This window comes from Hyperoodon ampullatus (assembly GCF_949752795.1).
Source record: "Hyperoodon ampullatus genome assembly, chromosome: 15".
NCBI classification, from domain to species: Eukaryota; Metazoa; Chordata; class Mammalia; order Artiodactyla; family Ziphiidae; genus Hyperoodon; species Hyperoodon ampullatus.
In genome coordinates, this window is record NC_136928.1 from 74,546,292 (window position 1) to 74,559,317 (window position 13,026).

Consider the following 13,026-nt stretch of genomic DNA (forward strand, 5'->3'; position numbering starts at 1 on the left):
AACGGAAAGTAGAATGGTAGTTACCAGGGCTGGGCGCTGGGGATTGGGGGAATTGTGGAGATGGTGAGGGTACAAACTTGCAACTAGTAAGTAAGTTCTGGATGCACAGCATAGTGATTATAGTCAACAGTACTGTATTATAAACTTCAAAGTTGCTAAGAAGCTAGATGATAATTGTTCTCACCACAAAAAAAGAAATTATAATCATGTGAAGTGATAGAGGTGTGAGCTAGCTAGCACTATGGTGGTGGTAATCATATTGCAATATATAAATGTATCAAACCAACTGGTTGTACACCTTAAACTTACACAATGTTATATGTCAATTACATCTCAATAAAATTTAAAACAACTTTTTTTTTCTTTTTTAAGTTGCAGCTTTGCTGCCAAGGAGTAGAGAGGGTCCAGCTAAAATATCCTGTAGGGAATTCCAGGAAGGAAAGGGATCAGCAAAGGACCTGGAATCCAGTGGCCTGCCTGGGAGGAAAGTGAGGGTAGGAGGAGGCATGGCGTGTTTCAGGGAATCCGATTCGAAGAAGCAGGCTCTCCCTCTCCATTCCTTTGGTTCTTCAGAAAGCCCGACTGGGAATCCTGGGAGGGGCCCGGGTCCAGATGCTCCTCCACGCTGGGGAGGGAGGGAAGAAGTGGACGCAAGAGTCAGAGCATCCTTATCTCCAAGGAGCTACCTAGGAGGTAGCGCTAACCCAGCTCGGAGAGTGCAGAAAACTTTCACAGTAGATCCTGGTTCATCGTTTTTCCCAGGACCAGAAACTAATGGTGGTAGAAAGTTGCCAAGGATTTCGGATTCTTCAAAACAAAACAAAACCAAAACTACCCTCACAAATCTGGAGCAGGGGAAACAGAATCCGTGTTTGTTCTTTGGAAGGGCAGTGTGTAGTTTTACATGAGTAAAAGCGAATTCGTGACTCAGAAAAGAACATTTAAAGGAAAAAAAAAAAAAAAATCCCTCCCCGGAGACAACTGGATGTGAGACTTTTCGAGGAAGGGGCACCGGGAGATGTCACTTGCTCACCAGCAGGTGGCGCGTTTTCTTTAGGATTGCGTCCCCAAGTCTGTCGATAAAACATCGCAGCCAGACTTGCTCCGAGTTCCCTCGCCGGAAATCGCTATGCAGATAATAACCCTCCAGTGTCTGGAAATTAATTACCTCCAACGCTCATTCCTCCAGCGCCGACCGCCGCCTGTGTAGCCCGTCAACGACGTAGCGCCGCGGGTGTAGTAAGGTAATTCTGTCCGCAGGGCTTCCCCCCGACTATACGCGATTCAGTTAAAATAACTTTTTTTTTTCATCATCCACAGTTTGATTAGACACTGCGTCGTTTCTAATACATTTATTTCCACCTTTGAATAAAAGGAAAATTCAGTAATCTTAGAACGTAGATCCGTCGAAAATAATTTTGACAACTCATAGTTGTACAAAAAGTAAAAACTCCCCACAATTTCTGCGCACATTTTACATTTTATCTTCACAATTTAAGACGTGATTTTCGTTCCGTTTTACCGGTGCTAGTATGCCCAGCGTTTATGCAATTCCACATGATATTCGTGCTTCATACATCTCATAAACCAAGAATAGATATATGCATGCATGAATTTTTTATTTATTAAGGTGACAAATAGTTACAAGATACTTATGTGCTCATAAAGCACTTAGGAAACGGGAACTGCCTGGAAAAACAGTTCAGTTTCCCTTTCAGTTTTGATACTGTAACTTGCCTGTCGCTGTCACAATAAACACCGGCTCTTGGGTTCACCTGTGATCTATTCTCCTAAGACTCTGGCGTTGCTTGTACCTTATCAGAGCCTGTTTATCTGCGCAAGTGTGTGTGGATGTCGTGTTGCCTACCTCCCGTGCTTAAAAACTTTTCCCCAAAGCTGGATTTTGACCTGATTGATCGTAATGGTTCCAGAGGAACTATTGAGCCATTACAATCCATCATCTAAATGATTACAGAGGGATACCTAAATCTCTCGGTTATTTGAAAGCTCTGTACATGCTTAAAGGGGGGTCAAATGAGCAGACCCCCAATTGTCCACAAAGTAGTTACAGGAAAGCTTGTGTTGGAAGCAAAAGCTCACCTAGTACTAAGTAAATTTCATTTTCTAAAAAAATGAGGTCACTTTTGTGTGGTTGGGAAGTGAGGAGAGGTGGGGTTCATTTTTTATCCAAACCCCCCAAAGCAAAGTAAGCCACGTTCTAGTTAATTTTCTGGAAGCTGCTCAATTTTCACTCCGAAGGCAGGCTGGGGCACTGTTCCTTCCGAGTGAGCAGGGGTCCGGAGAGGGTCTGGGGATGGGGTGGGGAGACCAGCAGAGGCTGTCACCACCCCATCGTGCCCAGGAAAGGCGGCGGCGGGCGGGGGCTCTCTGCGGGACTGGGCTCAGGGCGGTCCACGACCCGGCGCCACGGGCTGGCTTGGGTATCGCTTCCTGCTGGACCCCACCGGCACTGGCGGGGAGTAACCCGGACCTGGAGGCCTGGTCGCTACTCTGGGACCATTTCCCCGAGACTGCTCCGTCCCAGACTCGGGCGCCCGCGGTTGCGCCGGGTGGGCGGTGGGTGGGCGAACCAGAAGGACCAGCGAGGGGGTTTGCGCGGGGTCTGGTCCCCGGCTGGTGCCCGCGGGCTCTAAGCGAGCAAAGCTTGCAGACACGGGGGCGGAGTGTGCGGGACGCCCAGGAATGGCATGGGCGTCCAGACAGGAGTTTCTCCACCTTCACCGAGCTCTGGGGCCATAGGGTGGTTGGGTCCCCTATAGCGAGGCCGTTGACCATATTTGAACCATGATGTCCTTGCAAGTTTTAAACGAATTTGCCTTCGCTGTAAAGTAACTTGGTAGCCCTTACGTGTCCTGAGTCCTGCTCTGCTCAGTCTATCCAAGCTGCAGTCCAGGCGCAGCGTGGCGACCTAGACCTAGCTTAGTCTGATCAATTTCTCTTAAATGGGGGGGGGGAGCCCCCTTTGTTCCCGTTGCGTAGAGAAGCCGAGGGGTCCTTAGCTTCCAGGGTTTCTTCCTGCGGTGGGTCCAGAGGGAACCAGGATCTGGTTGGTCTCCACTGGAGACTGAGGCCAGGGTTTGGGGGTCATCCCCTTGGCTGCTCAGATTGAGTTGGAGGACTCGATGGCAGCCAGCAAATCTTGAATTTCATTATTCCAGCTTTCTGGGGGTGTTCATTGTCCAAGACCTAGAAAGAATGGCGTTGAAGCCAGGTGTCTGAAACAGATCTGAGGCTGGGCAGTGCCACTGTCCTGCACCTCTCTCTCGCCTTGTCCTGTCCTACCTTGCAGACCAGCTCCAGAGGAAGCAGCTGGAGAGGCAAAGCCTGAGATGCTGAGCCAGGAGGGACCAGCTCCAGCCTTGAAGCCCCATCTTGCCCCACACCAGCTAAGTTACAGGATTTGACCTGAGTGGGGGTCAGTTTTCCAGATAACCTGGCAAAAGCAGCATTAAACAACCGGGTTGCGTGGCCCTTTCTTTAAGATCCCTAAAAACTTCCTCCAAGAGCTCTTTAGGGATCCTTCTAACTGGAGATTTTCTAGAAGTCTTTGAGGCAGGTTGGCCAGGGGCCCTGATTCAGGAGAAAAAGGCAAGTGAAAGATGGAGGAAGCACAGTTGCACTGGGTGGCGTTCTGAGCCAGAGATGTACACCCCAGGAGGCTCCATCCTACCTGAATGTCCTCTTCCTAGGGGACATTTCTTAAGTGGTCTGGACAGCCAGATGGCCCACTGTGGAGGCCTCTATGGATTCTTTCACTGCTGGTAATAAAAGGTACCAAGCTTGGTCTCCTAGGAGAGCCTGAGCCTTGTGCACACAGATTCCCTGGCCCAAGGTGGAAGCCCGTACAGTCCAGGAATGCCCTGCTGGACTTGCCCTCCCAGCCTTCCTTGCTCTTAGCACTTGCTACCTTGGAATCTCACGGGAGGGAGTGATCTCAGCTCCTTCTGTTCCCAAGGGGCCTCCCAGGGGGCCCCCAAGGGCCAGAATGTCGCTCCATGCTGGAAGTTGCTAGGATTCCAGCTGCACAGACAAACTTACATGGGTCCCTTACTCTAGCACTAACCTGCAGGGGGTGAATGCAGTCCCCTGGGGCAAAGACTGCACCCCTTTTTCCTCCTCCCTGCCCAAGACAAAGTTACCTAGGGGCTGGAGGCCAGGTTCTGTTCTAAAGGCCGCCTGGGGGTAAGACCAGGGTGTCCTCCAATTATTCCTTTTTGGGGGGCATTTCCACTACCGTTTTCCTAGGTCAGGGAACCAAGAGTCTTTAAAAAAAAAAAAAAAAAAAAGCTCAGACTTGCAGACTGAATCTGGACAAAGTGGCAGCTTCTTCCAGAGACACAATACCAATATACTAGAGACCCACTGAGGCCAGGATCCAGTCTCCAGATCTCAGAGGGGTCATTCAGCAGCAGTCTTGGGGCAGACCCCAGGAGTGCAGTGGTGTGAATCTGGACTCACCCAAGCCCCAGAAACCAGCCCCTCCTCCGGACCCAGGGCTGGCTGTTCCCGAGAGATGGCGGGGAGGGATGTGGGCTGGGGTCAGCTGGAGGTCAGCTCTTAGAGCCAGGCAGTGAAGAAGGTACAAGTACTCTCCTTTTTAAAGCATAAGCAGTGAAGACAGAATTTCTTGCAGCAAGAACCCTGACCCTCACTTAGATCACAAACTCCACCTGAACCAGTCCCTTGGACTCCAAGGTCCTGGAGCTGAAGAACTTTTCAGCTTGAATCGCGTGCCTGTTCAGCTCATCCTCCAAACCCTCATCCATCCTCCTAAAATAAATGAATACATGATTAGAGGGTGTGAATCCCAGAAGGTTTTGGGTCCTAGGGAAATAACTTTCTTGACTTCTTGCCCCATCCTCCGCCTCTAATCTTTCTAGCGAACTCCGTAACACAGGGTTTGGGGTCACCCATAGGCATTGGGGTCTGGGATACCGCTCTGGCACTGAGCACTCTCGGATGTCCAGGAGATGCTCCACGCCAGAAGGGATTCTGGGAGAAGAGGCTAGTCAGCAGGGGCCAAGGTGCGCTGGAGCCCAAACTAAGGCGCCAGGATCCCGACGCATCGCCCCCCCTACCCCGACCTTGCACAGGCTGTGTCCTAGGCTCCAAGGCAGGGGACTGCGAAATGCGCGGTTTCAGCCCGGTTTCATCTGCTAGAGGTTGTTTTTCCTCTAGCGCGCCTGGGGGGACCTCGTGGGCCTAACAACGCAGAAAGGGTCGCACAGGACTGAAGAACAGGGGACGCAGCTCCCGGGAGGCCGGGGCCAAGCGAGCGCCGCTGCCACAGTCGGCTGCCCGGGTCAGCAAAACTTTCTCTCTCAGTGCGCATGCGCAGGGCAGGATGGTTAGGGGGGCAGGGGAGGGAGGGGAGGGAGAGGAGGAATCCTGAGGCAAGGGGAGGGGGAGGGGGAGAGGGGAGGAGGAGGGGGGAGGGAGGGAGGAGGGAGGGTGGTGGATTAAAATAAGTAGGCGGCTCGGTGCTAAGGGGTGAGTGAGTCGGAGCTCGGTCTCTCCCCAGTACGTTCTCAGCCGCACCGGGTTCAGACCCAACGTAGGAGCCCCGAGAGAAGTTCACCATCCCTGGGCGGACAGGACTCCGGGGCCGCTGAGCGCTCCCGCGTGTCGGGCGCTCGGAGTCCCCGCAGCCGGAGAGGGGCCAGGACGCTGTGGAATCTAGCGCCTCTGGCTTCCCGGGTCCCCCGCAGCGGGAGCCCCAGAGACGCGCGCAGCGCCGGGACCGCAGCGGAATAAGGTAACTGCAGCCCTGGGCGCCCGGGCTCGGCGAGGGGAATACGGGCAGAACTCCCGGGTCCCCTGTCACCGATCGGCGGGTGTCTCCTCTCTCTCTCTGTCCCAGAAAGAAGCTCCTCTCGCCAAGCGAAGGCTGCAGGACCATTGTGAAAGCGAGAGCAGCTGCAGTCCTGGGCGGTCGTGGGTGCTGGCTCAGGGGCTTCGCGTGAGGGGTCCTCGGCCTCTGACCCTGGGGGAATGAGGGGGCGGGTCCCCACTACTGCCCCCAGCGCGGCCGGGCTTCGCGGAATCCCAGGCGAGGTGCTCGCGGACTTCGGAAGTCAGCCTGTGGCCCCCCCTCTAAGAAACCGAAGCAACTAAAGCGGGCACAGACTCTCCCGAGACGCGCGCCTAGCCCAACCTGACCTACCTTAGCTGACGAAGAAGGAAGAGGGAGCGGATGGATGGCTACAGCCGCAGGCGCCCGCGCCAGGGACAGGTGCATGCCCCCGCCGGGTCGCGCTTTCGTGAGCGTTTGTCTTTTGCCGAGTTGCGCTCAGGTACGAGGCCGGCCCGACCCGGGAGCGCAGGGCCGCGTGCCTGACGCCGCCTCGCACTTGCGCTCTGCCTTCGGGGTGTTCTCTCTCCGATGATTGCTCTGTGTGGTCAAGGCCTGGAGCGTAACCCGCGACTGTCCTGGTGCAGGGGAGCACGCAGGGGGCGCGAACACTACTTCCCAATCAGAGACCCGCACGCCGCAGTAGCGGAAACACTCTGGAGCCGCGGGTGTCCTCAGTTTCGGGCTTGGAAGGGAAGGATTCGTTTGCTCCCGTGCCTGTCTCCCTTCAGGAGAGAAGGTGGGAGCCGGAGAAGAGAGGGAAAGATGTGACGGACTGCCTGCTGAACTAATTTCTCCCCCAAAACTTCTCTGATAAGAGGAATGAAAACCCACATCCATTCGTTTTTCAGCAGCTCGGCCAGTAGCGGGGTAGGCTCTTGGAGTACAGTGTAGCTGAGAGGGTTTCTTTGTTGCCACAATTTGGTAAATTTCACCCGGGTTAAGAGCTGCGCGCTGGCTCTTGGGAACAGAAACCACGTGCAAGGCTAGTTAATCTCAGGTTCATGGCCTCCTAGAGAAGAGAGGGGCTGGCAAGGACGCGGGGGCGGGGGGAACGGATGGAGGGCGACCAGTGGGTAGATAGATGTTCTATCCGAGGCTCCAAGAAGTAATTGCGATTTCAGTAAGACTGGGGAGCAGATCGCTGAGGACGCAGCAGGCGTTTAAATGCAGGGGTGATGGCCGCGTAGCCGAAGGGTTCGTTCGATCTCGTTCGTTGGGAGAATTAAACAGAAGTGTCCCGTGCTGGTCAGTCCTTTCGCCAGGGGTCCGGACGCCGGTCACCACACGTGATGGGGATTCTGTGTCAAGGATGATTTTCTGGGGCTGATGCTAGACTCCTCCAGGCGCAAGCTCATGGAGCTCGCTCTGCCCTCATTAATGCAAGCGGTTAACTCGCTCACGCTCAATTAGCCCCGAATCAACTACTTTAATAGACTCTGCACACTTCATTAATGCCCAGCATAGGGTTGGCTGCAGACCCGGGACTGGCGCTCTACCGCACGAGGGAAACAGTGTCTGCACAGCGCGGGGATCCGGGCTGGGAAGCGCGAATGGCGTTTGATGCGCGTGGTCAGCACCCTTACCCGCACCTCCAAGGTCCCGAGGTCCTAGCTCCTTGCCGAGTGGATGCCTGGCCTGGGGCCTGGGGAGAGGTGTTTCCTCTCGCTTTTAAAGATCTAAAGCCTTCACGCTGGGGTTCCGGTGTCAGGGCAACGGGAGCCAGCGGGGCCGGGCGTTCGCTCATCCCCTCTGGCGGGACAGGCGAGGGTGAGACTGTGTTTTCCTCTTAGCTGACTGCCTGAAACCGGAGAGTGAATTCGGCCCATTCTTGGGACTACTAGTGTAGAGAGCCACGTTTCGAACGAATTTCGTCCCCGGGAAAATCGTTGACGAGGGCCTGGGGAACCCTGCCCTCGGAATGTGGCAGAAAATAAACTGGCTGCGCCACTGAGAAAAAGAAATTGAGTGTTGGGGGAAACAAGATTGGGCAGATAGCCCGTTAAGGTTGGCTCCCAAGAGCAGTGTCGGCTGCAGGCGCCCGCTCCCCTTACCGAGCCCAAGGGCTCCGCTCCTGGGGGTGGGCGAGGAGAGGCCAGGTTAGTACACGAGGGATTGCTGGGATCCCCGACCCTGCACGGAGCCGGCCCGGGCTCGGGTGCAGCCCAGCGCTCTGTCGCCATCGCCGGGGATAGGCCGAGCACTAGGGGAGCAAGTGGAGGCCCGGGCGGCGCCCTGCGGGCCCCGGGGAGCCAGAGATAAGGATCTGATTTCCAGCGCAGGGAGGGGAAGGAGAGGTGACAGCAAATCAAAGAGCGCTCACCTCGCCTAACTGTGGGCAGACCTTTGAAGTCGGCGAGTCGTCTCCTTTCTCCCCTCTCCCCCTTCCCAACCCAAACAGGCTCCAGCTTTCTCTCTGGCCCAATTCGTATTTTGCTTCGCCCCGTCTCAACGCTGTAGGAGGGTCTCGGGTCGTCCCTGGCGCGACCCGTGATCGACGTAACGGAGAACACCGCTGACGGAGGCCAGGGCTCCGCCGCCCGGGTCCTCTCTCCGCGCTCCCACGCAGATTTGTGCCTCCCTGAGCCCCAGGCCGAATTAATTGCTGCGGTCCGACTTGGTTTTCATGCGATTTAGCCTGCGCGAGGAGGTCTCTGCCGGCTCTGGGTGTTTTGCTCCCTCCACCCCCAGCAGAGCCCCTTTCCTTAGGGCCCACCACACCGAGAGTGACCTTCCCCAACGGCTTCCAGGGGGAAGGGCTTCTAGGTCAATAGTGTCCTCAATCCTCCTGGGAACTGCACGGCACTGCCCTCACGTTCAAAGCTTCCCTGTAGTGAAAGGCAGCCCGAGCCTGAGGGGCCTGGGCTGAGGGTAAGCTAGGCTTCCGAAGCTGTCTGGGTGGTGTCAGTGTGTGCTGTGAAGGAGGGTACAGAGCAGGGAAGCCCAGGGATGGGGACCTGCTGCAGGTTGGAAGAAAGATCTGAGGAAGAGGAGAGGGGAAATAAGGAGTAAAGGGAGAAGTGGGAGGCAGGTGATTGAGACAGGCAAGGAGAAGTGAGTCCCAAGCACCCTGCTCCCCAGTGACTTCTTGAGATGGACTTCGGCACTTGAGACCTTGAGAAGACCTCCCAGGGTCTTCTGTGTAATTCCACCTTTCTTTCTCCCTGTTTTTGCCTCCACTGGACAGACCCAAGTTAGGAGTGTCTGGGAGGCACAGACATAAAAGGTCTGTCTGCCGAGTCTAGACCTGTCCACGGAGGCTGGGGACCCTGACCAAGAGTCAAGAAGGCCAGGAGACTGCTTGTCACATCAGCATGACTCCCCTCTGGCTTTGCTCAAGCTCCCTGGCCTTGCATCTGGAGGGTGCGTAGCCCACAGCAGCTGAGGCCCAGCCTCAATGCCCTTGCTCATAGGCAAACCCACCTGCCCGGGAGGGGGTGTTCACCACAGGCACACACATCCTGAGAGCCCCAAGCCCCTGCCACCCTTTCCTGTGGGGTAGGGAGGGCACTGAAGCCCCCTTGTACATGACTGCAGATGTTTGAGTGAGTAAGTAAATGTGGCTGTTAGCGTCCTTGCTGAAACAAAGGTGATCCCCAAGGGCTGTGGACGGGAGTCAGTCCGCAGGGAGCTGCAGAGAGGGTGGTGTCAAAAGGGCTCCTTAACAGTGATACAGAAAAGCAAATTTGAGGTCAATGTTGAGAGCTGTAAGGAGAAACATGGCATGGCTTCTAGAAGCCAAACTGATGGTCAGCTAGTAGAGCTTAATGCACAGGAGCTGGGAGATGTGCAGACTGGTGGGCGTTTGTATGTGTGCTGTCTGTCTGTGGAGCTCTTTGTAGGTGCGGTGTGATCCCGTGTGTGTACGAGCGCTCCTCCCTGCATTTTGTTTAGTAGCACAATACCGCTTGTCGCAGTTTATCTTTGCACCTTGTTGTCAACTCTGCTTCAAAATGTGCGAGTCTGTGTTTATCTGTCAGCGTGCATTTCTGTATTTGTTTATCTGCACATGAATGTGTAAGTGTGCTTCCAAGTTTCTGTTATCTTTACAGGAGAGTGTAATTCTCTGTTGACTCAGGCTTGCCTGGATGTAAGTCTTTACACGACAGTTTCCCTGTGCTTATGCCTTTCTCAGCGTCATGTACACTGTAGACTCGTTTTAAGTTGGTGGCATTGCGTAGGATGTAGTTTGGTTTCTGTATCAAGTTGTGTGTCTCCGCTGGAGGCCATTGGGAAGGAGCCCTGCAATTTTGAGGGTTCCTGTCTTCTCGGTGAGGGCAGTGAGCTCCATGGGTGGGGTCTTAGGTTCCCAGCTCTGGCTCTGGGGGACAGACAAGGTGTGGCTGGGCTGGAACTCAGAAGGAGGGCACTTACCCTGAACTTGTCTGTTCCTCTCCCCTCCCCTCTTCTTTTCCTTGCAGATCGAGATTGAGAACATACTGCAACGAGGACCATGGGCAGCAAAACCTTGCCAGCACCGGTGCCCATCCACCCATCTCTGCAGCTCACCAACTACTCTTTTCTTCAGGCAGTGAACGGCCTGCCCACGGTGCCCTCGGACCACCTGCCCAATCTGTATGGTTTCAGCGCGCTGCATGCCGTGCACCTGCACCAGTGGACGCTGGGCTACCCCGCGATGCATTTGCCGCGGTCCTCCTTCTCCAAAGTGCCCGGCGCCGTGTCCAGCCTGGTGGACGCGCGCTTCCAGCTGCCCGCCTTCCCCTGGTTCCCTCACGTCATCCAGCCCAAGCCTGAGATCACCGCTGGAGGCAGCGGCCCCGCGGTGCTCAAGACCAAGCCGCGCTTTGATTTTGCCAACCTGGCCTTGGCGGCCACGCAAGAAGATCCGTCCAAGCTTGGCCGGGGAGAGGGTCCCGGGTCCCCCGCCGGTGGGCTGGGCGCCCTCCTGGATGTGACCAAGCTGTCCCCAGAAAAGAAGGCCACGAGGGGACGCCTGCCTTCCAAAACCAAGAAGGAGTTCGTCTGCAAATTCTGTGGCCGCCACTTCACGAAGTCCTACAACCTCCTCATCCATGAGCGGACGCACACGGACGAGCGGCCCTACACCTGCGACATCTGCCACAAAGCCTTCCGGAGGCAAGACCACCTACGAGACCACAGGTGCGGTACTGCGGGTGGCCCAGAAGAGAGCTGGCTGTCTGCTTGTGTCCTCACCAGCCTCCTCCCTAATGCGAGACCCACCCCCTACCAAGTCCAAGCCTCCTAAGTTTCTGGGATTCCCCCAAATCGGGAAGGAAACCAGCAAAGCTCAGGGATGGGCTCCTGGAGCAAGGGTGGAGAGAACATGCGAGGAATAGGACCCAAGCCCCAGACAGGCATGCACAGCTTCCTCCCTCTGCAGCGCTGTGCGATAGAAGTTTCTGCGATGATGAAAAGTGATACGTGGCACAAAAGACAATCAAGCCCTTGAAATGGGCAACTAGCGTAGCTGAGAAACTAACTTTTCAGCTTTACCTAATTTGAATTTTAATAACCACATGTGGCTGGTGATTACCGTTTGGGACAGCACAGCTCCAGCAAATTGTCCCACCCAGGTCCCCTCACTCACCTTCAGTGTTGACTCAGGCCTTACAAGGAGGCCATGCTGGCCCCCCGGTTAGGAAGGCAGGGGTCGGCCTAGCTGGACCTGTGCACGGCGCAGACGGAGGTGTCTCCTTCACCTCCCTGCTCCACACTAGCTACTCCCAAACCTCCTTTCTTCTGAGGGCAAGCTCCTCATTGCAGTGGGAGGGGGTCTTGGATAACTATTTATAATATTTATAACATTGGGTCATTTTGCAAAGATTAATTCTCGGTCTGCTTTTGCCCTCAGATATATTCACTCCAAAGAGAAGCCTTTCAAGTGTCAAGAGTGCGGGAAAGGATTCTGCCAGTCCAGGACTCTCGCTGTCCACAAGACGCTACACTCACAGGTGAAGGAGCTCAAAACCTCCAAGATCAAATGCTAAACAGAGCCTCCGGGGCACCCGGACCCTGGGTCACGCCGTCCCCTCTTCCAGAGGGACCAGAAGCCGAAGGCGACTCTGGCGGGCAGCGGGAGGGCCTCCCGGGACCTTCCCCCATCCCAAACGCGTCCCCCGGGGCCCGGGCGCGCGCTGAACTCCAGAGCCCCGCCCCGGGCCGTGACCCCGGCCGCCCGGGCGGCTCCCCCAGGACGTGGCTAAACTCTTGGCCAAAAGGAGGTACTCACGTGGCGGAAGGGAAACTGCATTAGAAAAAAGAACGAAAGCTTCGCGGAGCCGCAGCGGCGCCTCTCCCAGAAGTATTACTTTTTCTATTGTTATTTTATACGTTTTCTTTATTCTTTTTTTTTTTTCTTTGACCATATAAGCTTGTAACTCTGACTGCGGAGAGAGAGGAGAGAGGAAAAGAAGTTCTGTGCTCTCTCGCAGCCTCCAAGCCCTCCTCCCGCCTCCGACCCCACCCCTGGGAGCCTGCAAAAGTGTAATCCCTGTATCTGCTTCAGCCGCCGGGCCCCAGGATCGCGGGGCCGGGGAGCGCCCCTCCCAGCTCCTGCCGCGCAGCGGGCCGTGGGCTCCCGGACTCCGACGGCGGGGCGAGGGCCTCGGGCCCTGGGGCTGGAGGGGACCCGGCCCCCGGCCCCCCTGCTCCGCTGCCCCATCACCGCGAGCGAGCAGAAGGCTAGGAGCAGGACGATGTATTGCGATTGGCACTTTATGCTGACCATCGGTAACGGACATTTATCACTGGAGTTTTTAAAAATATTAAATAAACGGTTATTTTACAGGCATTGCAGGATGGGTCATTTCCCTCCCAAATGCAAGAAACTGGGCGGCTCCTGTCTTTGACAGGAGCGGGGTTTCGCTGCCCAAGCCAACCTGTCCCACTTCAACAACTTTCCCCTAATCAGCGTCAGCGGTTTGGGGTGGGTGGAGCAGCCCTCCTCTCTCCCGGTGTGGGGCAACCTCGGACCCCGCCCATATTTATCTTCTGACTTTTCTCCTCCACTTTGGCCTGAGGGTCTCAGTCTCCCCAGTCCTCATCTCCGAAGGGCTCCGAGTTTACAAAGAAGCCGAGCCTGCGGCCAATAAATACATCGGCTGTGAGAAATCCCAACCTCCCCGGGTGTCGGGGTCGCTTAGGGTCCACCAAGGGAAGAGAACGTCACCCAC

At 55.6% G+C, this 13,026-nt stretch overlaps 1 protein-coding gene across 1 annotated transcript; it reads left to right on the forward strand.

Moving 5' to 3' along the window:
* Positions 1-10,325: 10,325 nt before the first annotated feature.
* On the forward strand, positions 10,326-11,841 carry OSR1 (odd-skipped related transcription factor 1; the record flags this gene model as incomplete). The annotated part of the gene is made up of 2 exons (XM_079720980.1): positions 10,326-10,993; positions 11,706-11,841. 2 exons carry the CDS (start codon positions 10,326-10,328, stop codon positions 11,839-11,841), a joined length of 804 nt encoding a protein of 267 aa, XP_079577106.1.
* Positions 11,842-13,026: the final 1,185 nt, after the last annotated feature.